This window comes from Callorhinus ursinus, unplaced genomic scaffold (assembly GCF_003265705.2).
Source record: "Callorhinus ursinus isolate GAN/ISIS: 27379988/994484 unplaced genomic scaffold, GSC_fseal_2.0 scaffold16, whole genome shotgun sequence".
NCBI lineage: Eukaryota > Metazoa > Chordata > Mammalia > Carnivora > Otariidae > Callorhinus > Callorhinus ursinus.
The window spans coordinates 15,746,320-15,773,938 of record NW_027397078.1 but is presented as its reverse complement, the minus strand read 5'-3'; the positions used below and the strand labels follow the sequence as shown (position 1 = coordinate 15,773,938).

The 27,619-nt window shown below is 37.5% G+C and overlaps 1 protein-coding gene across 2 annotated transcripts in view; it reads right to left on the bottom strand.

Moving 5' to 3' along the window:
• The window catches only part of DMD (dystrophin), a 2,222,747-nt gene that overhangs the window by 1,703,139 nt on the left and 491,989 nt on the right, over positions 1-27,619 (bottom strand). For both annotated transcript variants that reach the window (XM_073901937.1, XM_025857655.2), the window contains exons 3-4: positions 19,941-20,033; positions 18,239-18,316 (exon numbers count right to left, since the gene is read on the bottom strand). In XM_073901937.1, coding sequence (XP_073758038.1) covers positions 18,239-18,316; positions 19,941-20,033 — 171 coding nt within the window. The remainder of the gene's footprint in view (positions 1-18,238; positions 18,317-19,940; positions 20,034-27,619) is intronic.

The window sequence follows — 27,619 nt, the reverse complement described above, 5'->3', positions numbered from 1 at the left end:
ATTTGCTATTAAAATGTGTGAGGCGCTTTTCATAAAACATCTGCCATTGTGTAGTCAAGCTAAAGAGACTTCTCCATATTCAAGAGAAATTCCTCAAGTATTTATGTAATCCTTCCAAATATAATGCATTTAAATGATCAAAAAATGCAGGAAAATCAAAGTAGTTTTGCTGTTTCTACAGCATGTGCTGTTATACTGTGTTTAAAATTTATGTAAAATTTTAAGACCAATAGACATAAATCATACCTATTTTTTTCCCTTGAGAGATGCATATACTGAATCTTTCATAATTCGATGACGAATTATGTTCAGTATACACAACATAAGGGTGGACTGATTGGCTTTTGTAGATTTGGCTCTCCACTTAGAAGGTTGTCTTTATTTCCTCTCATAACTCTATCTTCCAAAAGAGAATTTTTAAAAACTTTGTACAAATAAAGAAGTTTATACTAGAAAACACCTTTTTTTATTTTTATTTTTTAATGGTATGAAAATTGGCAGAAGCTTTTGAAGTGGAATTTTATTTATTTATTTTTCACTGATGCATTTTATGTTTTCTTAATTTTTTTTATTATGTTACTCACCATACATTACATCATTAGTTTTTGATGTAGTGATCCATGATCCATTGTTTGTGCCTAACACCCAATCCTCCACGCAGAACGTGCCCTCTTTAATACCCATCACCAGGCTAACCCATCCCCCCACCCCCCTCCCCTCTAGAAACCTCAGTTTGTTTTTCAGAGTCCATCGTCTCTCATGGTTCGTCTCCCCCTCCGACTTACACCGCTTCATTCTTTCCCTCCTGCTATCTTCTTTTTCTTTTTTCTTAACATATGTTGCATTATTTGTTTCAGAAGTACAGATCTGTGATTCAACAGTCTTGCACAATTCACAGCGCTCACCGTAGCACATACCCTACCCAATGTCTATCACCCAGCCACCCCATCCCTCACGCCCCCCCACCACTGCAGCAACACTCAGTTTGTTTCCTGAGATTAAGAATTCCTCATATCAGTGAGGTCATATGATACATGTCTTTCTCTGATTGACTTATTTCACTCAGCATAACACCCTCCAGTTCCATCCACGTTGTTGCAAATGGCAAGATCTCATTCTTTTTATGACTGCATAATATTCCATTGTGTATATATACCACATCTTCTTTACCCATTCATCTGTCGATGGACATCTTGGCTCTTTCCACAGTTTGGCTATTGTGGACATTGCTGCTATGAACATTGGGGTGCACGTACCCCTTCAGGTCCCTACATTTATATCTGTGTGGTAAATACCCAGTAGTGCAATTGCTGGATCGTATGGTAGCTCTATTTTCAACTGTTTGAGGAACATCCATACTATTTTCCAGAGGGGTTGCACCAGCTTGCATTCCCACCAACAGTGTAGGAGGGTTCCCCTTTCTCCACATCCCCGCCAACATCTGTCATTTCCTGACTTCTTAATTTTGGCCATTCTGACTGGTGTGAGGTGGTATCTCATTGAGGTTTTGATTTGGATTTCCCTGATGCTGAGCAATGTGGAGCACTTTTTCATGTCTCTGTTGGCCATTTGGATGTCTTCTTTGGAAAAATCTCTGTTCATGTCTTCCGCCCATTTCTTGATGGGATTATTTGTTCTTTGGGTGTGGAGTTTGAGAAGTTCTTTATAGATTTTGGATACTAGCCCTTTATCTGAGATGTCATTTGCAAATATTTTCTCCCATTCTCTCAGTTGTCTTTTGGTTTTGTGGACTGTTTCTTTTGCTGTGCAAAAGCTTTCTATCTTGATGAAATCCCAATAGTTCATTTTTGCCCTAGCTTCCCTTGCCTTTGGCGATGTTTCTAGGAAGAAGATGCTGCGGCTGAGGTCGAAGAGGTTGCTGCCTGTGTTCTCCTTTAGGATTTTGATGGACTCTTGTCTCACATTTAGGTCTTTCAACCATTTGGAGTCTATTTTTGTGTGTGGTGTAAGGAAATGGTCCAGTTTCATTCTTCTGCATGTGGCTGTCCAGTTTTCCCAACACCATTTGTTGAAGAGACTGTCTTTTTTCCATTGGACATTCTTTCCTGCTTTGTCAAAGATTAGTTTACCATAGAGTTGAGGGTCCACTTCTGGGCTCTCTATTCTGTTCCATTGATCGATGTGTCTGTTTTTGTGCCAGTACCATACTGTCTTGATGATGACAGGTTTGGAATAGGGCTGGAAGTCTGGAATTGTGATGCCGCCAGCTTTGCTTTTCTTTTTCAACATTCCTCTGGCTATTCAGGGTCTCTTCTGGTTCCATACAAATTTTAGGATTATTTGTTCCATTTCTTTGAAAAAAGTGGATGGTATTTTCATGGGGATTGCATTGAATGTGTCGATTGCTCTAGGTAGCATTGACATCTTCACAATGTTTGTTCTTCCAATCCATGAGCATGGAACGTTTTTCCATTTCTTTGTGTCTTCTTCAATTTCTTTCATGAGTATTTTATAGTTTTCTGAGTACAGATCCTTTGCCTCTTTGGTAAAATTTATTCCTAGGTATCTTATGGTTTGGGGTACAATTGTAAATGGGATCGACTCCTTGATTTGTCTCTCTTCTGTCTTGTTGTTGGTGTATAGGAATGCCACTGATTTCTGTGCATTGATTTTATATCCTGCCACTTTACTGAATTCCTGTATGAGTTCTAGCAGTTTTGGGGTGGAGTCTTTTGGGTTTTCCACATAAAGTATCATATCATCTGCAAAGAGTGAGAGTTTGACTTCCTCTTTGCCGATTTGGATGCCTTTGATTTCTTTTTGCTGTCTGATTGCTGTGGCTAGGACTTCTAATACTATCTTGAATAGCATTGGTGATACTGGACATCCCTGCCGCATTCCTGACCTTAGGGGAAAAGCTCTCAGCTTTTCCCAATTGAGAATGATATTTGCTGTAGGTTTTTCATAGATGGCGTTTATGATATGGAGGTGTGTAACCTCTATCCCTATACTCTGAAGAGTTTTGATCAAGAAAGGATGCTGTACATTGTCAAATGCTTTTTCTGCATCTATTGAGAGGATCATATGATTCTTGTTCTTTCTTTTGTTAATGTATTGTATCACGTTGATTGATTAGCGAATGTTGAACCAACCTTGCAGCCCAGGGATAAATCCCACTTGGTCGTGGTGAATAATCCTTTTAATGTACTGTTGGATCCTATTGGCTAGGATTTTGGTGAGAATTTTTGCATCCATGTTCATCAAGGATATTGGTCTGTAATTCTCCTTTTTGAGGGGGTCTTTGTCTGGTTTTGGGATCAAGGTAATGGTGGCCTCATAAAATGAGTTTGGAAGTTGTCCTTCCATTTCTATTTTTTGGAAGAGCTTCAGGAGAATAGGTATTAATTCTTCTTTAAATGTCTGATAGAATTCCCCTGGGAAGCCATCTGGCCCTGGGCTTTTGTTTGTTGGGAGATTTTTGATGACTGCTTCAATTTCCTTAGTGGTTATAGGTCTGTTCAGGTTTTCTATTTCTTCCTGGTTCAATTTTGGTAGTTGATACATCTCTAGGAATGCATCCATTTCTTCCAGGTTATCTAATTTGCTGGCATAGAGTTGCTCATAATATGTTCTTATAATTGTTTGTATTTCTTTGGTGTTAGTTGTGATCTCTCCTCTTTCATTCATGATTTTGTTGATTTGGGTCATTTCTCTTTTCTTTTTGATAAGTCTGGTCAGGGGTTTATCAATCTTGTTAATTCTTTCAAAGAACCAGCTCCTAGTTTCGTTGATCTGTTCTACTGTTCTTTTGGTTTCTATTTCATTGATTTCTGCTCTGATCTTTATTATTTCTCTTCTCCTGCTGGGTTTAGGCTTTCTTTGCTGTTCTTTCTCCAGCTCCTTTAGGTGTAGGGTTAGGTTGTGTATTTGAGACCTTTCTTGTTTCTTGAGAAAGGCTTGTATTGCTATATACTTTCCTCTCAGGACTGCCTTTGCTGTATCCCAGAGATTTTGAACAGTTGTGTTTTCATTTTCATTGGTTTCCATGAATTTTTTTAATTCTTCTTTAATTTCCTGGTTGACCCATTCATTCTTTAGTAGGATGCACTTTAGCCTCCATGTATTTGAGTTCTTTCCGACTTTCCTCTTGTGATTGAGTTCTAGTTTCAAAGCACTGTGGTCTGAAAATATGCAGGGAATGATCCCAATCTTTTGGTACCGGTTGAGACCTGATTTGTGACCTAGGATGTGATCAATTCTGATGAATATTCCATGGGCACTAGAGAAGAATGTGTATTCCGTTGCTTTGAGATAGAATGTTCTGAATATGTCTGTGAAGTCCATGTGCTCCAGTGTGTCGTTTAAAGTCTTTATTTCCTTGTTGATCTTTTGCTTAGATGATCTGTCCATTTCAGTCAGGGGGGTGTTAAAGTCCCCCACTATTATTGTATTGTTGTCAATGTGTTTCTTCGCTTTTGTTATTAATTGCCTTATAAAATTGGCGGCTCCCATGTTAGGGGCATAGATATTTACAAATGTTAGATCTTCTTGTTGGATAGACCCTTTAAGTAGGATATAGTGTCCTTCTTCATCTCTTATTACAGTCTTTGTTTTAAAATCTAATTTGTCTGATATAAGGATTGCCACCCCAGCTTTCTTTTGGTGTCCATTAGCATGGTAAATGGTTTTCCACCCCCTCACTTTCAATCTGGGGGTGTCTTTCGATCTAAAATGAGTCTTCTGCAGACAGCATATTGATGGGTCTTGTTTTTTAATCCAATCTGATAGCCTGTGTCTTTTGATTGGGGCATTTAGCCCATTTACATTCAGGGTAACTATTGAAAGTTATGAATTTAGTGCCATTGTATTGCCTGTAGGTGACTGTTACTGTATATTGTCTGTGTTCCTTTCTGATCTATGCTGCTTTTAGGCTCTCTCTTTGCTTAGAGGACCCCTTTCAATATTTCTTGAAGGGCTGGTTTCATGTTTGCAAATTCCTTTAGTTTTTGTTTGTCCTGGAAGCTTTTTATTTCTCCTTCTATTTTCAATGAGAGCCTAGTTGGATATAGTATTCTTGGCTGCATATTTTTCTCATTAAGTGCTCTGAAGATCTCATGCCAGTCCTTTCTGGGCTGCCAGGTCTCTGTGGATAGGTCTTTTGCCAATATAATATTTCTACCATTGTAGGTTACATATCTCTTCTCCTGAGCTGCTTTCAGGATTTTCTCTTTGTCTCTGAGACTCGTAAGGTTTACTATTAGATGTCGGGGTGTTGACCTATTTTTATTGATTTTGAGAGGGGTTCTCTGTGCCTCCTGGATTTTGATGCCTGTTTCCTTCCCCACATTAGGGAAGTTCTGTGCTATAATTTGCTCCAATATTCCTTCTGCCCCTCTCTCTCTTTCTTCTTCTTCTGGGATCCCAATTATTCTAATGTTTCATCTTATCATATCGCTTATTTCTCGAATTCTGCCCTCATGATCCTGTAGTTGTTTCTGTCTCTTTTCTCAGCCTCTTTATTTTCCATCATTTGGTCTTCTATATCGCTGATTCTCTCTTCTGCCTCATTTATCCTAGAAATTAGTGCCCCCATTTTTTATTGCACCTCATTAATAGCCTTTTGATTTCGACTTGGTTAGATTTTAGTTCTTTTATTTCTCCAGAAAGGGTTTCTCTAATAACTTCCACGCTTTTTTCAAGCCCAGCTAGTATCTTTAAAGTCATGATTCTGAACTCTAAGTCTGACATCGTACTAATGTCCATATTGTGTAGGTCCCTGGCTGACGGTACTACCTCTTGTTCTTTTTGCTGAGGTGATTTTTTTCGTCTTGTCATTTTGTCCAGAGGAGAATAGATGAATGAGAGAACAAAATGCTAACAGGTTAAAAATGTCCCCAGCAAATATACTCTATACAAATCAGAAAAGATCTGAAACCATGGGAAAAGAAAGGGAAAGAAAAAAAAAAGAAAAAGAAAAAGATAAAAACAAAAACAGAACAATACAAGAAAAGCAGAAATGATCACATATGATCAGGCTAGTGAATAGATCAGTGCCACACACTAGCTTTTGGGCGTATTTTGGTCTGTTAGAAAAAAGCGCCTCCTAAAATTTTAAAGGAAGAACGACTTATCTATATACAAAATAAGGGTTGATACAATGAAGGGATGGAAGATGACTGTGAAGATGAAAATTATAAAAGATTTTATAAAAGGAATTGATAAGGTAAGAAGTTGTTTGAAAAAAGAAAGAAGATTTAAAAAAAAAGAAAAAAAAGGGAGAGAATGTGATCAGGCAGGAGACTAGAACAAAGCTATACACTAGTGATTTAGGGTATATTTTGATCTGTTAGAAGAAACTGTATCTTAAAATTTTAAAGAGAGAACAACTTATATATATATGCCTAAAATAAGGGTAACTACTATGAAGGGATAAAATATGACTCTAAAAATGAAAAATAAAAAATGTTTTTTTTAAAAATGGGATTGATAAGATGTTGGTTGAAAAAGGGAAAAAGAAAAATTTAAAAAAAAGTTAAAAAAATTAACTTTGAAAAACTAATGAATCATTGTAAAAAAAAGCCATGAATTCTATGTGCAGTATTCCCCTAGCGCTGGAGTTTTCCCATTCTCCTTGATCGGTAAACTTGGTCTTGGCTTGCTGGCTGTTCGTGCTGATCTTCTGGGGAGGGGCCTGTTGCCGTGGTTCCCAAATGTCTTTGCCGGAGGCGGAATAGCCCTGCCCTTGTCTGTCCGGGCTAAGCAAGCTGCTCGGGTTTGCTCTCAGGAGCTTTTGTTCCCTGCAAGCTCTCGGTACAGCTTTGGAGGACCAGGGTGAACATGGTGGCCTCCCAATCTCCACCTGGAGGAGCTGAGAACTCGGGGCCCCGCTCCTCAGTGCGCCCCCAGGGAAAAGCAGTCACTCCCGTCTCCCCGGTCTCCTGCTGCACTCCGCGCTCACCCGGCCTGTGACCAAGCGTTTCTATCTCTGGCACCCAACCCCATGTGGAGTCTCCAAACCCAGCAGATCCCTGCGGTGCGCTCCCGCGCCGCTCCTCCCGGAGGAGGAAGGGAGGTCTCCCCGGACCTGCCGCTTGTTGGGTCCCTGCTGGAGGAGCAGTGGCCCGACTGGGCCGCGGATCACAGTTTATGGCCACCCCGAGCTGAGAGCCCGCGCCTCGGCTCTGTCTCTGCAGCCGGCTTCCCCGCTCCGATACCTGGGAGCTCTGCCACACTCAGGCACCCCCGGTCTTTCTGTGACCCCGAGGGTCCTGAGACCACACTGTGCTGCGAGGGTTCCACCCCCAGCTTAGCCACTGGAGCGACGTCCCTCAGCGGAGCCGACTTCTAAAAGGTCCGATTTTGTGCTCGCGGCTCTATCACTTGCCAGAAGCAGCCGACGGAGGCCCTCTCCCCCACTGTCTATCCTCCCGAATATCGCCTCGGATTCACTTCCCTGCACGTCCAACCTTGCAGTAAGTGGTCGCTTCTCTGTTCAGAGAGTTGTTGCTACTCTCTTTTTCGATCTCCTGTTGAGTTCGTAGGTGTTCAGAATGGTTTGATCCCCATTCAGCTGAATTCCTGAGACCAGACGAAATCCAGTTCTCCTACTCCTCCGCCATCTTGCTCTGCCCCACATTACTAGTTTTTGATGTAGTCTTCAGTGATTCATTAGTTGCGTATAACACCCAGTGCTCATCACATCACGTGCCCTCCTTAATGCCCACCTTTTAAAAGCACATGTTGACCTAGGATGCATCCTAAGACTTTGTTCTAGGTCCAATGCTTGCTGTGAAGATACTATCCCTACTTTCAATGATTAAGCTTTACATATTTAATCATTTGTTAAAATTTGTCACCATCTACCATATGCCACGTGTTAAATGGTAAAGAAGGAGACAGACTAAAAAATGGACTGTTCTATCAAATTGCCTAAGGACTAGTGAAATAAGTTCAAATTTCTTTATATTTTGGATTTTTTTACAATTACAATCACTTGTCACAAGGTAGTTCATTTTAATGGAACCGTGTTTTTACTTGCTTATACACTGCCTCTTTGGCAATAAAGATTTGAAGCAGCTAAGTTTTAAAAACTCCATAATGTTAAGAAAATAGAAACATTAAAGGGGTAAAAGAAAATTAAAACAAATATATCAAACTAGAGGTTTCAATGCAGGTAGTTTCATTGATCATAAAATGCAGGACTGAACTTTTTGGCAAAGTAGCTCCTATAGCTCAACTCAGCACAATTTCGTCTGTGGAATATTATATACTAGAAGGCAGCATTTGAGAAAATGAACTCTGGCCTCAGTAATAATTTCTCAACATAGAATAAAAGATGTATATACTTTCGGTGTAATATTATTTAACTTGAATTTTTATAAATATTATATATATCTTATACCTGGCAATATAGAATGCTACTTTATTGAAACCATAACCCTATACAGCCATAGCTTTCTAACCTTGAGCCATGTATACAGATTTCAAGGGAAAAATTTGGCAATAGCAACCCCAAAAACTTTTAAGTTATGTGACTAACATTCACTATAATAAGAAGAAATTTTAAATTATAATACTATTTGGAGCCATATTATTATTATCACAAAATACCTGTAAGTGTACAAATCATAGGTAGATGGCTACCTCAATTTTGAGTTTAATATGCAAGAAAAAATACTATTTTACCTTGATGCAAGAAATGCACTGATCAGGGGGAGGATAACAAACTCACCTTATGAAATTATTTTAAATGAGAATTAGTTTCGTTTCTACGAGTAGTAATTTCCCATTGCATCTGAAAATGAATTTAAATATTACAGTATATGCTTGTATATAATTTCTATATTCCATAAAAGAATATTCTGAAATAAGTACAACCATTTCTATTAGTACATTTCAGGGATGATGAAGTGGAACCTAAGTCATGGAATCATTTGGCAAAAATCCCAGAGTTAGTAAGTGACAGGGTTAAAAGGATATATTTCTTCTGGATCCTCAGAATGAATATATATAAGGTGCAGACATAGTAAAGTCCTATCGCGTGGACTGAAAATTCAGTGTAAGAACTAATACTTGTCTAACATAAATTAACTTAAAATTTGGAATTTATATCTGAACATTGGATTTTATGAGTAATAAATGGAAGCAGTTTATATCCAAAGATATTATGTTCTGACATACTCCAAAATATGTATTATATGGCTATTTAAGTCTCTGAATATTTAAAGAACACATAAAATACTAGTTTTAAAGGACACTTTAGAACCCTCTTTATCTAAGATCATATGCCAGGAAGAGTGAATGCTATGTCATTTTTCAGATCAGTGACATTTGACAACCATTCAATCTAATTCAGCGACAATTTTCAATGATGTGATTAAGTGAATATTTGAACATAGCTGATGTTTGAAATTTCAACCTAGGCTTTTATTTATTTATTTTTTAATTTTTTTTCAACCTAGGCTTTTAAATACTCACTTTGGATTTGTGGTTTAAATGTATAAAAATTATCTTATTTGTTTTGTGCTACTTCACATTTGTACTACTTGCACATTTGAAGTTTCTTGGTAAAAATTTGCCACTTTGTCATAGACAGTTGATGAGAGTGGTGTACAGAACATAAGTATAAGATCTACGGCTGTGTCAGCTAATATTAAATCATATTAAATCAGAAAGTTCTGGTATACTATATACCCAGGATGTATTACAACACTACATTTCTTGTATGATTTTTTTAAATCATACAATAAAATAATGATGGAGTGTATTCTATGACTTCAAAGAGGCACTGAGATTCATAAAATGTAAACATGGAAATCTTGGGGGCGCCTGGGTAGCTCAGTCGGTCAAGTGTCTGTCTCTTGGTTTTGGCTCAGGTCACGATCTCAGGGACCTAGGATCAAGCCCCTGCTTGTCCCTCTCCCTCTGCTCCTTCCTGCTCTCTCGCTCTCTCTCTGTCTCTTTCTCTCTCTAATAAATAAATAAATAATCTTAAAAAAAAAAAACACACGGGAATCTTGGGATGGAAGAAGAGGAAACAAACTGGAATTTAGCCAATTAATGGAAGACAGGTACCACAATGTATCCAGAGGGCAGTTCAAGATACGATGGACAGTAAAATCTCCCTACCAGATTTTTATGGCTAAATTCCTTTAACAGTGAGAAAAAATCATTCTTTATTCAATTTGACATAAAGTGATGAAAATGTCAAATCTCTGGTAGAGGAAACTCACTGACTGGAACTTACTTATATCTAAGGGGGAAAAATATATCAATAAACAAAATGACCCATCAAATGTTTCTTTTCATTTGAGAGACAATATGGTTAAAGACCTGCAGAACTGAATTCATAGTGTGTGATGGAGACTGTCACAAATCACAAACAAAAGTGGAGAAGGGGAAAGGAATGGTAGAATGGCAATATGAGAGATGTTTCTGTTACCTGTGATTTGCTTTATCTAACTTCAACAAGTAGCAAGGAAATGCAAGCTGTGGCTATGTTTTATATCTTGAGCTGGTATGAAGATAAGCTTAACCACTCGGTACAGTCAGCCTCTTTTTCACAGGATTTTGTACTTTCTTTTGTTTGCTTTTTTAAACCATGGCCAACTTTATTACAAATGAGCTTTGTTCTCAGCAAATATTGTAATAAAGGTATCACTGCGCTTGGAAGTACTTTGTTCTCAATAAGTGGTTTTGAAAATAAATTATTGATAGCAGAAATAACTTCATGCTAAAACAGCCACTATCTTCCAACTCCCCCAGCAGGCCAAGATTTGAGAGTAACTTCATTTTTTAGATATGTATGTCACAGTTGCTGGCCAGTGGCCCCTCTCACAAGGTCAGAGCTTTCATTGGTTGAAGGTAACAGCTCTCTCCCTTTCATCTCTTTAGGTTTAGGAATAAAGGCTATTAACTCATACTAGTCCCTGAATGCTTCACCATTCATTGTTAGTTCCTTTAACTCTCCTTACATTTCTGTATTTATTCCCTTCATTACAGTCTCTTCAGCTTTGTCTTTGCAGGCTTTCTGTTTCATAGCGGAACTGTTAATAAGACACTTGGCTTCACCAGAAGACTTGCACTTTGGTGGTGAATCTATCAGTGGATACCTCAGTGGTAGATGAATGACTTTTCCCCTGCCTATGAAAGGCACCACATAGGTCTACTGATCTCTGGCCATTCCTAGGGATAGGGAAGAACATTCCTAATAATGACAAAGAATTTTCCAAATGCCTGTTTGAGAGCTCAGATTTGGATTTAGCAAATTATATTAAATTATAAATTATTGCTTTTCCTGCAAATCCAACTTTATGGGGCAGGAGGTTTGTACATAATGCACACATATTTTGTAGAATCATCTGTGCTTTGGACTATCAGTGGGAAGAAAATCGTTATTAAATCTACAGTTTATTCTATATATATATATATAGCTGCTAAATGTGTTCAAATATGACAATGGCGAATTAAAGACTGAATAAAAATATACTTCTGACCCTGGGTTCCAGTCCACTGCCATCGCCCACAAGGAACCAGCTCCAGTTCCCTGAGCTGCCTGGGGCTGCATGCGAGGTGCCAGGGGACTTGGGACTTGCGAGAGCCCCAGGAGGTACAGGCCTGGGCTGGCCCTGCAGCACTCTGCAGGGCTACAAAAGGAGGGGGAACCTGTCCAGAATTCCTGCAGGACAGGCAACCTCAACATGGAAACATTCTGTAATGAAAATGAAGGAATGCCTGAGAACCAAGGAAAGAGGGAATACAAAGAATGGCCATGGGATACGGCAAAAACAGAAGTAGCTTGTACTCTGGGAAACAAGGAAAATCAGAAAATGAGAGAAAGATCACAAGGGAAAGGCAGAAAATGAGGAAATTGTAAAGGACAAGGAAAAGCCAGGGATTGTGGCAAAGCCAAAAGAGGGAAAGCCAGAGAGTGAAGAGTGAAGGAAAGCAAAAAGGAGAAGGAAAGCCAGCCAGTGAACCAAAGGCTGCAGGAAAGCACCCAGCTGGGGACGGTGTACCCAGGAAGGCCAGAAGACAAACCAGCAAGGGGCTGGCTCCGTGTCTCAAGGAATATGAGGCCATAGCTATATGCATGTGAGGAGTGAGGAGATAAGAGATTTCGATGAGATGGCCAGGGTGGAGGATGAAGTGAAGAAAACCAGACAGAAATGGGGACGGGGGTATATGGATGCAAAGAGATGTACAGGATCCCTTCCACCCAAGGGGCCCAAGGGAACTCAGGGGGTGGCTGCAGGGTCCCACAAAGGGGCTTCACAGACATTCCTTTTGTGTAGTGCCCCTGGCAGGCATTTTCCAGGCCCTGTGCTTTAACCTTATGCTAATAATTCACTTTAGCTGTCTCTCTTGTTATCAGCAGCCTTTCGACCCAACTAGAACACTCTATCAGTAGGGGATTTTCACCCATGGGCATTGCAAAGACATTCTAATTCTTGGAGAAATAAAGCAGCTTAGAATGTCAAAAAATATATTTCCATTAAATTTTCTTTGTGGTTTTAGTCGAATTTCTATTACACAGTAAGTTGTATTATGTTTGATATTATTTTTTTAAAGATGTATTTATTTATTTTTATTTATTTATTTATTTTATTATGTTATGTTAGTCACCATACATCATTAGTTTTTTTTTTTTTTTAAAGATTTTATTTATTTATTCTTGAGAGACAGAGGAGAGAGAGAGAGAGGGAGAGAGAGAGAGAGAGAGGGAGAGAGAGAAGCAGAGGGAGAAGCAGGCTCCCAAGGAGCAGGGAGCCCGATGCGGGACTCGATCCCAGGACCCTGGGATCATGACCTGAGCCGAAGGCAGACGCTTAACCATCTGAGCCACCCAGGCGCCCCATCATTAGTTTTTGATGTAGTGTTTTATTTTGGAGAGAGGGAGAGAGAGCGGGGGAGAGGGGCACAGGGAGAGGGAGAGACAGTCTTAAGCAGACTCTGCACTGAGTACAGAGCCCAACAAAGGGCTTGATCTCACAACCCTGAGATCATGACCTGAGCCCAGGACCTGAGCTGAAGCCAAGAGTCAGACGTTTAACTGACTGCGCCACCCAGGTGCCCCTGTATTTTGTTTTAATTACTGATTATAACTTTCCTGGATAAAAATGGTACTCTCTTAAATACTTGTAAGTTTCTTTTTGTTATTATTTATTAACTTTTTCTCTAACTTTAAAAGAACATGTTTTATTAGCAGTTCAATTTATAGTCGCACCTTTATTTTTAGTTATCGCCATCTCCTTCAGCACAGAGTTCAAAGCCTAACCATGTCTTCCCACGTTTGCCCCCCTCCCACACCCACCCTGCTACCTCTCTGATCCCCTGCTCTCCGGTGTTTTCTCCACACTCAGTCCTGTCCACCTAGGGAGTCCTATTTGCAAATGTTTGTTTTTTTTCTCTTCAAGGTCCTTCTATCCCTCTACTTGGACCTTTTTCCTATAGAGAATCCCATGGCTCACTCCCTCTCTTCCTTCCAGGCTTTAGCTATATCACAGCTTAACTGAGAGGTCTTCCCACACCTCCTATTCTGTTTATCTCTTATTCGTTCACTTAGCTATCACTACATTCTAAATGTTTAATGTCCCCTGGTATGTGACTGTAAACTCTATGACATAAAGGGTTGTGTCTGTTCTGATAAATGACCATAGTTCTCCTACCACCTAGAACACAACTGAACACATAGGAGACACTCGGGAAATAATGTGCTGAATGTAAATATACTAACATTATTGTTTAAGGTATGATTTATCAAAATCTCCAATCGATGCCTTCTATAGTGGATTCTAATTTGAGAATCTGTGACTTTTAAAAGGAAATTTGAAAAGTCTTATCTACTATTTTATTTAATATGCCGTTTTATGGATACCCTGCCCCAGGCTCATTTATTCATCTAATGTAGACTACCTAAGCCCATCTTTAGGGGAAAAAACTCCTGCCCTTGAACATTCTCTTTAATTGTGTGTTTACTCTTCATGGTAATAATCAGAGACTAATAAACATGGTTCCTTGGAATCGTTTCCATTTCTTTTGTACTTTCTTCTGTTACAAAATAATGGAGAAGTATAAAATGATAATAAATTTACCTTTGAACATTTATATTCTGTGTCTCTTAGCCTGGGGCTACTTCAAGTAAAGTTTATTTCACTCTTAGTTTGGGTTTCCACTTGAAAATTTTTTACTTGAGATTCTGTCCTTTCATACAGAGACCTCAGTTTTATGCCATTCCCTATTAAGGCCCTTGCTCAGATGGGAGCAGGGTGGAAATCTGCTCTGTAAGGGCTCCTTCTCAAATTGAAGCCCCCATTTTGGGGTCTTTGCCTGCTGAAACAATGGGAGGTACTCAAGGTTTCCTATTTTCAGAAAGAACTATGACCATCTGAGAAAAGATCTATAAAATACATTAATCATATTCTAATTTTATATACTCACTTATCACATTTCATTAAACAATTTCATGAGAAAATACAGGGTATATTGTCAGATTGATACATAGGCCATTGTTTGGCATTTGGGAGGTTGTAAGGTTAGGTTTACTTTACCTTTATAGGTTCCTCTGTTTCTTTAAACCTTTTTAAAAATAAGAATTGAAGTATAACATATATACAGGAAAGTGTATTTGAGTGTAGACCTTGAAAACTGTTCTCAGAGCAAATGCTCCTATGTAACAAGCACCAGGTCAAAATACGCAATATTTTCGACACCTGAGAAGACTCACTTGTGCATTTTACTGCTTCACTCCTTCCAAAATGTAACCACTCTTCTGACTTTTAAACCCACGGAACAATTTTGCCTGTTTTTTGAAATTTAATTAAAAGAAATCACAGTAGGTACACTTTTGTGTCTCATTTCTTTTGCTCAAACCTCTTTCAGGAGATTGATCCATCCCATGTATTGTATATAGCAATCATTTATTTTCATTGCTTTATAATATGCTATCATGTGAATATACTACAGTCATTTCCAGTTTAGGCTACTACAAATTAAGCTGCTTGAACATTTTCTCTCTCTTTCTCTCTCTGTCTGTCTCTCTCTCCACATACACATACACACACACACAACACACACATATACATGCACAGAAATGGTAGTTATATGCCTCAGAACAAAACTGTTGGGTTATAAGAATTATGCAGTTTTGCATTTAGTATATAATACCAAACTATTTTCAATGGTTGTCTGAATTACATTTCCACCAATTAGAAGTTCAGGTTATTCCAAATCCTCACCCTCAGCATTATTAGCCCTTCTAATTTCAGCCATTTTTATGAATTTGTATTAGTATCTCATTGTATTTTTAACTTGAATTTCCCTAATTACTGCTAAGGTTGAACACTTTTTTATATTATTCTTCAATTTTTGAACAGCCTCTTTTGTGAAGTTCCTGTTCAAATTTTCTGCCCATTTTTTCTATTGGATCTTTTGCTCATCTGCAAAACCTAAAATTTTTAAAAATAAATAAATTATAGAGGAAAATCATAGGAGAAATCTGGAATGCTCAATAGTATAAAGGTATTAATTCTTCCCAAACTGATCTATAAATTTAACTCACTGTTGATCACATTCCAAACAGGATTTATTTGGGAATTTTTTTGTTTGTTTGTTTCTTGTTGTTGTTGTTGTTTTTGTTTTGTTTTGTTTTTAAAGATTTTATTTATTTATTTGAGAGAGAGAATGAGATAGAGAGAGCACGAGAGGGGGGAGTCAGAGGGAGAAGCAGACTCCCTGCTGAGCAGGGAGCCCGATGTGGGACTCGATCCCAGGACTCCAGGATCATGACCTGAGCCGAAGGCAGTTACTTAACCAACTGAGCCACCCAGGCTCCCTGTTTTGTTTTTGGTTTTTTTTAAAGATTTTATTTATTTATTTGACAGAGAGAGACACAGCCAGAGAGGGAACACAAGCAGGGGGAGTGGGAGAGGGAGAAGCAAACTTCCTGCTGAGCAGGGAGCCCGATGCGGGGCTCGATCCCAGGACCCTGAGATCATGACCTGAGCCGAAGGCAGACGCTTAACGACTGAGCCACCCAGGCACCCATTTATTTGGGAATTTAAAAGATGATGGTAAAATAAAGAGAGAAATACAATGGGTCAGTATAACCAAGAAAACACTGAACAAGAAAAAAGTGGGGGAACCTAGCTCAAGAGATACCAGGATGTATTATAAAACTGCAGTAATCCACAGGGCATGGTATTTGTGCATGTATAAACAAAGAGAAAACGGAAGTGAACTGAAGTCCAAAAAGAGAACATTTGGATGGAGAAATTTTTATGACATACCTAGTATTAGAGAGCAATGAGTAAGTAACATTCTTTTTAATAAATGGTGTTGTGACAATTAGATTTCAAATGAAAGAAAAGAACCTGACTCTTAACTCATTCCTCATGTCAAACTCAGTAATCAATTCCTGGTGAAATATAGATCCAAATTCAAATGGTAGAACAAATAAGTCTGTATGGATGACAACAAAATATAATATCCTAATGGTTTTGGGCAGGCAAATGTTTCTTAAAAAGGACACAAAATTATAAAAGTGAACATTTATAAAAATGAACTGGACCAGAATGAAGAATTTTGCTTTATCATTGAGTAAAACGTAATCCAGAGGCAGAAAATACCTTTGCAATGCATAAAACGAAGGATTCATATCCAGAACATACGAACAACTCATAATTTTGATGAAGTTCATTTTCCTCTTTTGGAATCATGCCTTTGGTTTCACATCTAAGAAATACTTGGTTATCTCAAAGTCACAGGGATTTTCTTTTATGGTTTCTCTCTTTTATTGCCAGAATTTCTTTCAGTCTTATATTGAAAACTGTGAAATTAATAATTATAACATATACAGGAAACCCAAAAATTCATAATCAATAACCAGTATGTGAAAAAAACCCTCTTATCAAACAAAATCTATGGCCACATTAATCTACTATTTTAGAGGAGATCCAACAACCTATTGCTTAACATGGTATTTTCTTGGTGGGAAGAGATCAACTACATCAAATCTACTGAAACCAAGAATTCTTTGAATCCTCTGCTGTCTTCCTGGCTTTCATATTTTGTAATGGAATATGGGGAACTGAAAAAGATTTTTCTTCATGTAAATTCTAATATCTCTAAACAATATTCTTAACTTATGTGATATTGATCTTTCAAAAGGATCTATCAGACTAATATTGAGGCAAACATTTTATAGACTGTCTTATTCTGTCTGCAATTTGAAATTCTGCCTGAAAATTTGAAAATATACAGTTAATCACTTCAGAAATAATAAAAAATGTATGATGTTTCTATAAAGCAATTTTCATAGATTAAATATGACAATAGTGCTAAATTCATAAAATCAACCAAATGCTGCACAGCCTTCACTATCATTTCCCATGTGATGCCTTCTCTGTACCAGATGAGCTGAACAACATTTGGGGGAGGACACTTCATGACTCATCTATCACTGATGATGGTTATTGTAAGAGTATGCAAGCAATTTATTTGAATTTATCCTTGAAAGAGAGATGTAATGTAATTAGGAAAGTACTAAGTGCCTGGTAAATGTATTGGTCGATTAGAAAGATTGTAGGAAGTTGGTGAGAAAGGAGGGCTTGCTGCCTCTAATACAATGGCAGAGGGGAGAAATCTCAAAGTCACTCTAAGGAGACCAGAACTCCTTTCACCTACAAACTTATTTAGGTATAATTGTTGACTTTCTAATACCATACATATATTTTCATCTCGTTCAACTAAATCAAACCTAGCAATAGGAAATAAATTTGCAGTTCTGTGAGTTGAAATAGCGATAGTTCTGTGTAACTTTCATACTTGGATGTGGTGTCTAATAAATGTGGCCTTAATTCAAACAAACTTTATCATCATCATGTCTGAACACACTTGATACATAAAAAAAATATGATTCAGCCAACTAAAAGCCATTTGTTGTACAGATCCCTTCTCTGGGAAACTGAGGGTCACCACAGGACTTAATCTGTCTCCCAAATGTAACTGCATCAAGTAAAATCTGCAAACAACACAGGGTGCCCTCTCAGGTCTGACTCATGCCCTTCCCTGCCCTCTGTGACTGCATACATTTGCTTCCTGAATCATGTGATTAGCCACCAGCAGATCCACATGAACCAGAACACATACTTTTAAAAATCACTACTTTGATATACAAGAGAACTTGAGAAGCTTTCCCTGCTTTGGGGGCCAAAGCCCTCACTCAAACATTAGGCATGCTGTCTCATGGTATCCAGACTCTGTCCAGGTCTCCACTTACATTATTTTTCTGCAGGACACGCAGCGCCTTGTTGACATTGTTCAGGGCGTGAACTCTTGTGGATCCTTTTTCTTTTGGCTGAAAGCAAATTGAAACAATGTTTACTGCCCGGCAGAGAGACAATCTACTAGAAATGAAACCATTTATACATTTTACTTCAAAGTTCGACTATTTTAAATGAACTTAGGCTGTGAGGCATTAATATAATACACTTAAGTGCTTTGGGTTAATTGTCCTCCTCATAGAACCTTAGCATGAATCAACCCCTCCTCAAGAAAAACGATAGCATTTTCTTTTCCTCAATAAAAGCTATTTTGGTTACCATCTCTTCATTCCACAGCCCCGTTGGGGATTACTCCATGAACAGGAAAGAGAAACAACAGTCCATAAGGACTTCTTAGTAAGGGAGATAAGTGAGGTAATTTCCACACATTTAAGGAAAGTATGAAAGAGACTTGAGCCTAGAAAAATGATATAACGCCAAATAGGAGTAAGGGAAAACTTTTCTGTCAACATTACCTTAACTGCCTTCATCACTGAAGCTCAAAACCTCAAGAATCTTTGGTTTTCTAACCCTCACTCTCAATTCCCAAAATCTTATCTCATCCTACAATTTCTAAACTGACATTTGTACAGTGCATGACAATATGCAGATTAACTCATTTATCCAGTTGTGGAGTTTTAGAAACTCTAGCATTATGATGCCTGCCATATTGACTTCTAAAAAGAGATCTACATCTCAAGAAATTTTTAAGGGCACAATAAAGTACAGATGGCCCCCGACATGATAGTTTGATTTAGGATTTTTTGACTTTATAATGGTGCAAAGGTGATATGCATTCAGCAAAAACTATACTTCACATTTTGAATTTGGATCTTTTCCCGGGCTAACAATATCCAGTATTATACTCTGATAATGCTGGGCAGGGGCAGTGAGCCATAGCTACAAGTCAGCCATGCGATCATGAGGGTAAATGACCGATACACTTAACAACCATTCTGTTTTTCACTTTCAGTATACTATTCAATACATTATATGAGATAGTCAACACTTTGTTATAACAATAGGCTTCGTGTGAGATGATTTTGCCCAACTGTAGGCTAATGTAAGCATTCTGAGCATGTTTAAGGCAGGCTAGGCGAAACTATGAAGTTCAGTAGATTACGTGTATTGAACGCATTTTCAATATGTGTTGGATTTATAGGGACGCAACCCTATGGTAAGTCAAGGAAGATCTGTATTACTAACTATAGAAACAATGTTGTACAGCAGATCTCTGGAACTTATTCATTGTGCATAACTGAAACTTTATACCTGTTGACTGGCACTCCCCATTTTCCATATCTCAAGTTAAGTGTTCTTGTCACAATAAAAAATGAAATTAAAAGATCATGATGACTAAAAGCCTTATAAAACATTCAATAACAAAGATACCAAACATTACAAACAAATAATATCTATTAATTAGCATAAATTACATGACTGAAAAATTTCACCTTCTAGTTGATAGAATATGCCAAAATAAAAATAAGATTACAAGATTGTTTTATTCAGGAATAAGTCCTGTATTGCTAGTTAAATCAGTACTTATTAAATTAGTGAATTTTACTAGATCTAGAACAACTATACAGAGTTAGTTTCTGGTTTCTTAGTAAATTATCCTAAGGTTAATGTGAACTTTCTTATAAATAAGTCACGTACCAGTTTTTGCCCTGTCAGGCCTTCCAGAAGGTCTAGGAGGCGCCTCCCATCCTGTAGGTCACTGAAGAGGTTCTCTATGTGCTGCTTCCCAAACTGAAATACGAAATATACCCAATCAAACAAAGCACTCTTCCAGTGATCTGTTTCCATGACTATGCCTTTTAAAATTTAAAGTTATGTTTAAGAATATTTAATGTATCTAATTCTTCATCTGCCAAGGATGAAGGATGAAAAGAGAACCTCCAAGTAAAAAACAAAAAACAATATATCATCATTAGGTCAAATCTATTTAAATTTTTTTTAATAACATCAGTTAGATATCTGTAGCCTAATTGGTCTAATTAACTCAACTTTTTGAATGCTGATTCTATGAAGGGGAGAGAAGTACACATACAAAGAAACAAAGTCCACATACAATTTGTCCTGCGTAGGTGCTTACAATTTAACGGTTTCATGTACTTGGCTCTATAACATAATCATAGAAGGCCCACCATCCTGTACCCCTAGAGCATGCTTTCTCTGAATATACAATTTGAATACTGCCTCAAAATGATCCATTTTCATATTGTATGGCTCAGATGTTAGAAAGATCTGAATTTAATTGAGTTGAAATACACCTGTGACATATTTGTGTCTATTTTTCTCAGTTCTTTACTTGGGAATTGTACTGAGAAAGAATAATAACCACTCATAGCATCTCGTATTTTGGTAGCAGCTACTCATGAGAAGCACTTCACTAAATGAGTGGATCTTATAATCTTTCTAATATAGTTGTGGGTTAGTATTCATATACTCATCTTACAGATGAGAAAAAGAGGTTGACCATGTGGCTCTTTGTCACGAAACTAGAAGATGGTAAAGCCCAAATGTTGTCCCAGAACTGTCTAACACTTGGGGGGGGGGCTGGTTTTTCCTAGCTTATCATGCTGCTTCCAGGGCTTTTTCCTCCTTCCATCTGATTATCTTTCAGATATTTTATTTCTTCTGTCATGCTCCCAAATATTTTCTTTTTCTGGTTGAAAGCCTACAATCCCTTCATATAAAATCATTCACAACTCTTTCATCACCCAGGTTCTCTGGAAAGTCCTCATTTATCAGTGACAGATGTTTATTGAGCACCTATAAACCTGAGCTAGGTGCTAGAGCATACACTAGTAAATCACACAGACATGCCCCCAGCCCTTGTGGGTCTTTGAGTCCAGCATGGAAAGCAAATATTCCCAAAAGGCAATACTACACAGAAGCAGTAACAGGGACCCAGGAGCATATAACTTTGGGAACTCCCATAGTATGGGGACCAGGAAAGACTCCCCAGAATGTCAGATGATGGGACTGACATTAGTTTTCAGGTGCTTGGATTGGTCTCATGCATTCCCTGATTACATGAAAACTTTGCATTTCAGCCAGGTCAAGAAAAATAAAGAAGAGCCTTGGTTACCAGGCAAAGGGCATCCCTGAAGCTTTCAAGATTAAAGACAGGATTCAGGCTCTCCCTACAACCACACAGCCATGTCCATAACAAGTCCTGTCAACGCCTAGGTGTTTCACCCAATGAAACCCAGACCCCTGCAAAAAGGCCACCAGTCCTTTGAAAATCAAGCCACATATATGTTTTGACAAAGATAACTACAAGTTATTCTTCTGAAATTCTACTCTAATAGTTCTGCTTAAAAGTTCCAGGGGAAAAGAAGACAACACAAAATATGAATATGTAAAAACACTTTACTATACATTATGTACAAGTAAACCTCAAAACAACATGCCATTTTTTAATGAAACTTTAAGGAAAGCTTTCTACTAATAAGAAAATGAATGCATGCTTTATAATTCTCTCAAGAACCTCATATATAACATGGAATCACTTGGCATTTGGAGGGTTGATATTAAGGTTTTACTTTCAAATTGGATGAAGGTCTACAATGCCTTGAAAATGCTGTTCTCTTTTGTTTTGTTTTGTTTCATCCAGGAGCAAAATTTTACAGATGCATTTGAGAAGCAAGTGGCTTCTAAACTTATTGACAAAAAGAATATTACACACTGAAATGTGTCAAGTGTTGAGGAAAATATAGTTAGCTGACAGAGATACTTGTTCTTGTTAAAAATATATATCTGGATGGATAGATACATACACACATACTTACATACATACATACATAACAAAGTCTGTCAAACCAGGAAGGATGTGGGCAGCAAAATGTTCATTCAAGAAGAGGAAGGGTAGAGAAATTGAGTATTGGGGCATAGAGTGAAGCATGAACCTCAAGGCCGTAGGGATCATCTAGCATCCAAGACACAAGGACTATAAAGCTTATGCTTTGGGGCAAGAAGTCTAGACAACGGCCAACAAGGCAAACAGGATCTTGCTTTGATCCAAACTCACATACACAGGCCAACGTATTTTATAATTCTTTCTTTTAAAATAGAATCAAACAAAACAGAGAGAGAGTGAAGGACTGTAGGCTAATCAGAGGCCTCCAGGCACATCTAGTTGGGACACTTAGAAAGCAATAAGGGAACAGAGAAAAAGTTCCTGCAATCATACATGACTGTCATAACTCATAAAATCAAATCCAATTTCTATTTGTTATATTCACATTCTCTAATAGTGTGCTTCTCAGAATGTTCCATCAAAGCATCCTTCTAGCAGATGAGATTGAATGAATTTACCACAGGTCTGGCAGTATAAATTAGGCAGTGACAGCCGTTCAAAATGTCTATGAACACATAGGTTTTATATTTTTTTTAATTTTTTTAAATTAACACAGAGTGTATTGTCAGTTTCAGAGGGAGAGTTCAGTGATTCGTCAGTCTTATATAACACCCAGTGCTCCTTACACCATGATCCCTCCTTAATGCCCATCACCCAGTTACTCCATCCCCCTACCCTCTCCCCCTCCTGCAACCCACAGTTTACGCATATGTTTTATGTTACGAATTCATGGAAATGTTACCTTCATCTCTTAATGAATGTTTGCTTTAAAAGCATTTTCAGGCACTTATGAGTGAAATTTCCCCTCCTAGGTCCAATTAAAGTCATGCTCAATGAAATGTACAATATTTAGCCTATAACTTCATGGATCTTCAGGTGCTGTCTTATTCTTCCTATGGTATGGAGACCCCAGAGAAAGCAAAACATCTCATTTCTCTTGGATGGTTTTCATTTCTTTCCTAGATTCAAATCCTCATTCCATAACATTATAGCTGTGATATAACAAAAGTAGCACACCTTTGGGAGGCAGAAATAGCTGACTTTTATTTTATTTTATTTTACTGGCTATTATTTAAATTTAAATTCAATTAACATATTATATATATATACAAATATATATATATACAAATACAAATATATATATATTTGTATTTGTATATATATATATTATTTGTTTCAGGGGTACAGGTCTGTGATTCATCAGTCTTATATAATACTCAGGGCTCATTACAACACATACCCTGACTTTTAAACTGGAGTCTTTTATTCACTAGCTGCACTGTCTCAGGCAGGTGACTTAACCTTTCTGAGGCACAATGTACTCTAGTAAAACGGGGATTGAAATAACACCACTTCAGAGTACTCCTCTGAGGTTTAAATGAAACAGTGTAGGTGTGCTGACAGACTTGGCAAATAGTAGGCTCCCAATAAATATAGGATTTTTTTTATTCTATTACTCTTTGACTTCTCTTTCTCTGGCCAAATTCTAGATATAAATGCAATTATGTTACATTATTGAATCTACTAGAAAGTGCAGCGCTCACATACAGTGTGTTCTGTTTTTTCTTAGTTTGGTATCCCTGTAAGAGCGAAAGTCAAAGGGGAAAGATGTCATTCCATATTCAATTACTTACATACTGGTAAACGTGGATGGCAGTCAGAGGTTTCAAGCCCTTTCCCTTTTTGCTTGTTCTTTGGGTTACTTTCCATTAAGTCCTCTTTTGTTTACACCACGTTTCATCTTCTACACGTACCATGCCTTTTTGTTGCGAGTGACATTTATGTCATGAAAACAGTAATGTTTTTTTAATTCCTTACCTTTAATGGCTTTCTTTTCAAGTATACAAAAATTATTTTGTGAAACACACACAACATTAAGCCCTTTTTGGGCCACATGACCCTGTGGCTCTCCATCTCCAGTCCCTTTCATGACTAATACTTTCTTTACAAAGTGAACTTTTGATATAACTCAGCAGTTTACTGCCTTCACTTACATATAGTCTTCTTCCTTGCTAACTTAAATAACAAGATGAAAGGACCATAAAATGAGATAATGATGCTTCCTGATCATTGTCCATATGATATAAAGAAATAAAGAGCTACAGACAAGGTTCAAAAGAAAAAAAAAATCAGGTAGGTTGATTGGTAAGTGGGGGAAACAAAGTGAAAAAAATTCAAAGTGAGAATAAATTGAAAGGGACAGAAATGCATTTGTGAAAATATTTAAATAACTTCTGACTCTTCAGAGTTGTATCAGTCTCTTAACCTGAAAATACACAGGGATCAATACAATATTCCAATAAGGGGTAAAGAGCACAAGAATTATTTAGCATGACCTTCTGGTTATAGAAAGGTCAGCCTCTGGACAATTCTGTTGCTCAGAAAGTCAAGACACTTCTCTGATTACAAATCTTTAGATACTAGAAACATCAAGAAGCACTGGAAACACCAAAAATAATTCAAAATGTATTGGTGGATGCTGCTGACCAGCTCCCAGAAAATTATTGCAACACTTTATGGTATAAATCGGCAGTTTTCATAGATGACTGTTTTATTAAGTATGGATTATAAAAAGTATTTTATAAGAGAATTTTATCGAGGTATAATATACATACAGGAAAGTACACATATCTTAAAAGTTAGCTCAAATAGTTTTTTACAAACTGAACACATTCATATTATCACCACCTAGATGGAGATATAAAATATGACCAGCATCCTAGGCGCTTCCTCACACCCCTTCTGTGTATTAGCCCCTTTAATAATGATCACTATATTAACTTTTAAGACCAGAGATTAATTTTGCATTGAAAGGAGTCTCTTAAAAACAGAAAAATAATGTTGATTTAGTGTGTCATTTTAAGAAACTATTGATTGAAAGACATCAGGTTAAGGCAGAGGGAATTTGGAAAGGAAAAAAAAAATTGCACTGATGAAATTTGTTTTACAAATCACAGGGAAGGTATAATGCGGTGAATAAAAATGTTTACTGTATACCCAGAATGCCTTGGTTCAAATTCCAGTTCTGCCACATTCCAGTTGTGTGATATCGAGCAAGTAACTTGATCTTTCTGTGTCTCACCTTTTTCATCTACAAAATGAGGAAACACTATTACCTAAATTGTGGTAATGCTGTGAAGATTTCAATGCACTTAGAACAGTGCTTTGTTTATAAGATACACTCAATCACTGTTAGCTATCATGAATTCATCCCCAAATTCTTAAGCCAAATAATCCATATTTTCCATAATTCTCCTTGTAAATTTTGCCTCAAGATAACAGAAAGCATCAACTTCAAAGTATTAGTATGGGTTTGAATGGGTTCATAATTATAAGGTGTCCAACGTGTTGCCTGGCACAGAAAATGTTTAATCAACTTTAATAACATTCCTTGCTTCCTCCTTCCTCTTAAATGTCATCACCTGGAGGTGAAGAATAGAGTTTTCCTTTAAGGGTGCCAGGATCCTAGCAGGACTTTTATAACTTGAGGAGAATTTAATAAAGGACAATTTGCAAAGATGAAGGCAGGATATAAAGAAACCACCAGAACTGGTAGTAGAGGATGGCTATTACCACTCCTAGACTCAGGATCAGAGAAAAAGAGTAGTTACTGTTCCCTGAACAAAGAAAAACCCAAGAGGGTCACTGGACAGGAGATTTTATAGTAGGCTAATGAATGCAGCCATCCCGCAATTAATAAATGCCCTGATCTTTCTTCCCCCTTTCCCTGGGACCTTCTGTAAATGCTCCCATTAGTCAAATCCAACTGGAAGCCAGAGGGCAAGAAATTCTGCTGATATGGTCCACAGAGGTCAGCCTCTCAGGAAGAAAAAGGCGATGAGTGGACCCAGAGGGATAAACCAAAGACATACAACACCCAAGACAGGGAAACGAACTTTTTTGATCCAATGGATCAGTGTCAGGGATGCCCACATCAGAAAATAAATGAAGACCCAAGGGTTTCTCCCCATGCCTCCTACATTATTTCTATCATTGATAATGTCATATCAAAGGGCCAAAGGTATCAGTGAGACGTTTCCTCTTCTATAATAGGGGTATCAAAGTACTAGAATGTTTTGTGGGCTTTAACAGATGAAAATTAACATATATTATTCATTATTCCTTAGCATCAAGTACTTTTATATACCAGGAAAAGCACTAAAATCTGGGCTACAAAGATAATCAAGAAAAATCCAAGTTATTCCTTGGGGCTAAGAAGTACTCAAGAACTAAGTTTGATAATATAATAGATTTGCAGTGTCTCCAGATATAAAATGCTATTTGGTAGTAGGTCTTTATAAAACATAATCACTAGGACCCAATGTGTATATTATACTATTAAGTACACGAGAGAAGATTCAACCAGATTGCACATTAGAACTTTCTACAGGAGCCACAACAATAGTTAATGGAAATCAAATCATTATCCGTAAATGGTCTATTAGAAATCCAAAAGTAAAGTGTGCATAACCAAAAGTTAGCATAGTTTGTTGTCTGATCAAGTCTATCTTTAACATGCTGCGTAATAAAACTGAATTCTTAAACTACGCCTGAGTTTCCTCAATCTGTAAATTAGATAGGTCAGTAGTAATTCAATTACAAGGTATTGTAACAAAAATTAGTATAATTATGGTAATTTTCTCTTACATTTCTAGACATAACTTTAATTCACACATTGTTATTTTAAAATATATGGAAACATTACAAACCATGATTATAGCTAATTATCTTAAACCACCTTTAATTTTTTTAAATTTACTATTTAAGTATAATTGACATACAATGGTATATTAGTGTCAGGTGTATAACATACTGATTTGACAATTCTATACATTGTGATACTACTCACCACAATAGGTGTAGTCACCATCTGTCACCATACAACATTATTACAACAGTATTGACTATATTCCCTATGCTGTACTTTTAAGCTCTGTGAGTAATTTATTTTATAACTAGAAGTTTGTACCGCTTAATCCTGCTCATCTATTTCATCCATTCCCCCATCCACCTCCCCTCTGACAACTACAGTTTGTTCCCTGTATTTATTTATTTTTTATTTTATTTTTTAAACCACATTTATTTTTTTTTCAAAGATTTTATTTATTTATTTGAGAGAGAGAGAATGAGAGATAGAGAGCACAAGAGGGAAGAGGGTCAGAGAGAGAAGCAGACTCCCTGCTGAGCAGGGAGCCCGATGTGGGACTCGATCCCGGGACTCCAGGATCATGACCTGAGCCGAAGGCAGTCGCTTAACCAACTGAGCCACCCAGGCGCCCTGTTCCCTATATTTAAGAGTCTCCTTGGGTTTTTGTTTGTTTGTTTTGTTTTTTAGATTCCACACGTAAGTGAAATCATACGGTATTTGTTTTTCTCTGTATGGCTTATTTCACTTAGCGTAACACCCTCTAGGTTCATCCATGTTGTCCCAAATGGCAATATTTCATTCTTTTTTTTTTTTTAAGATTTT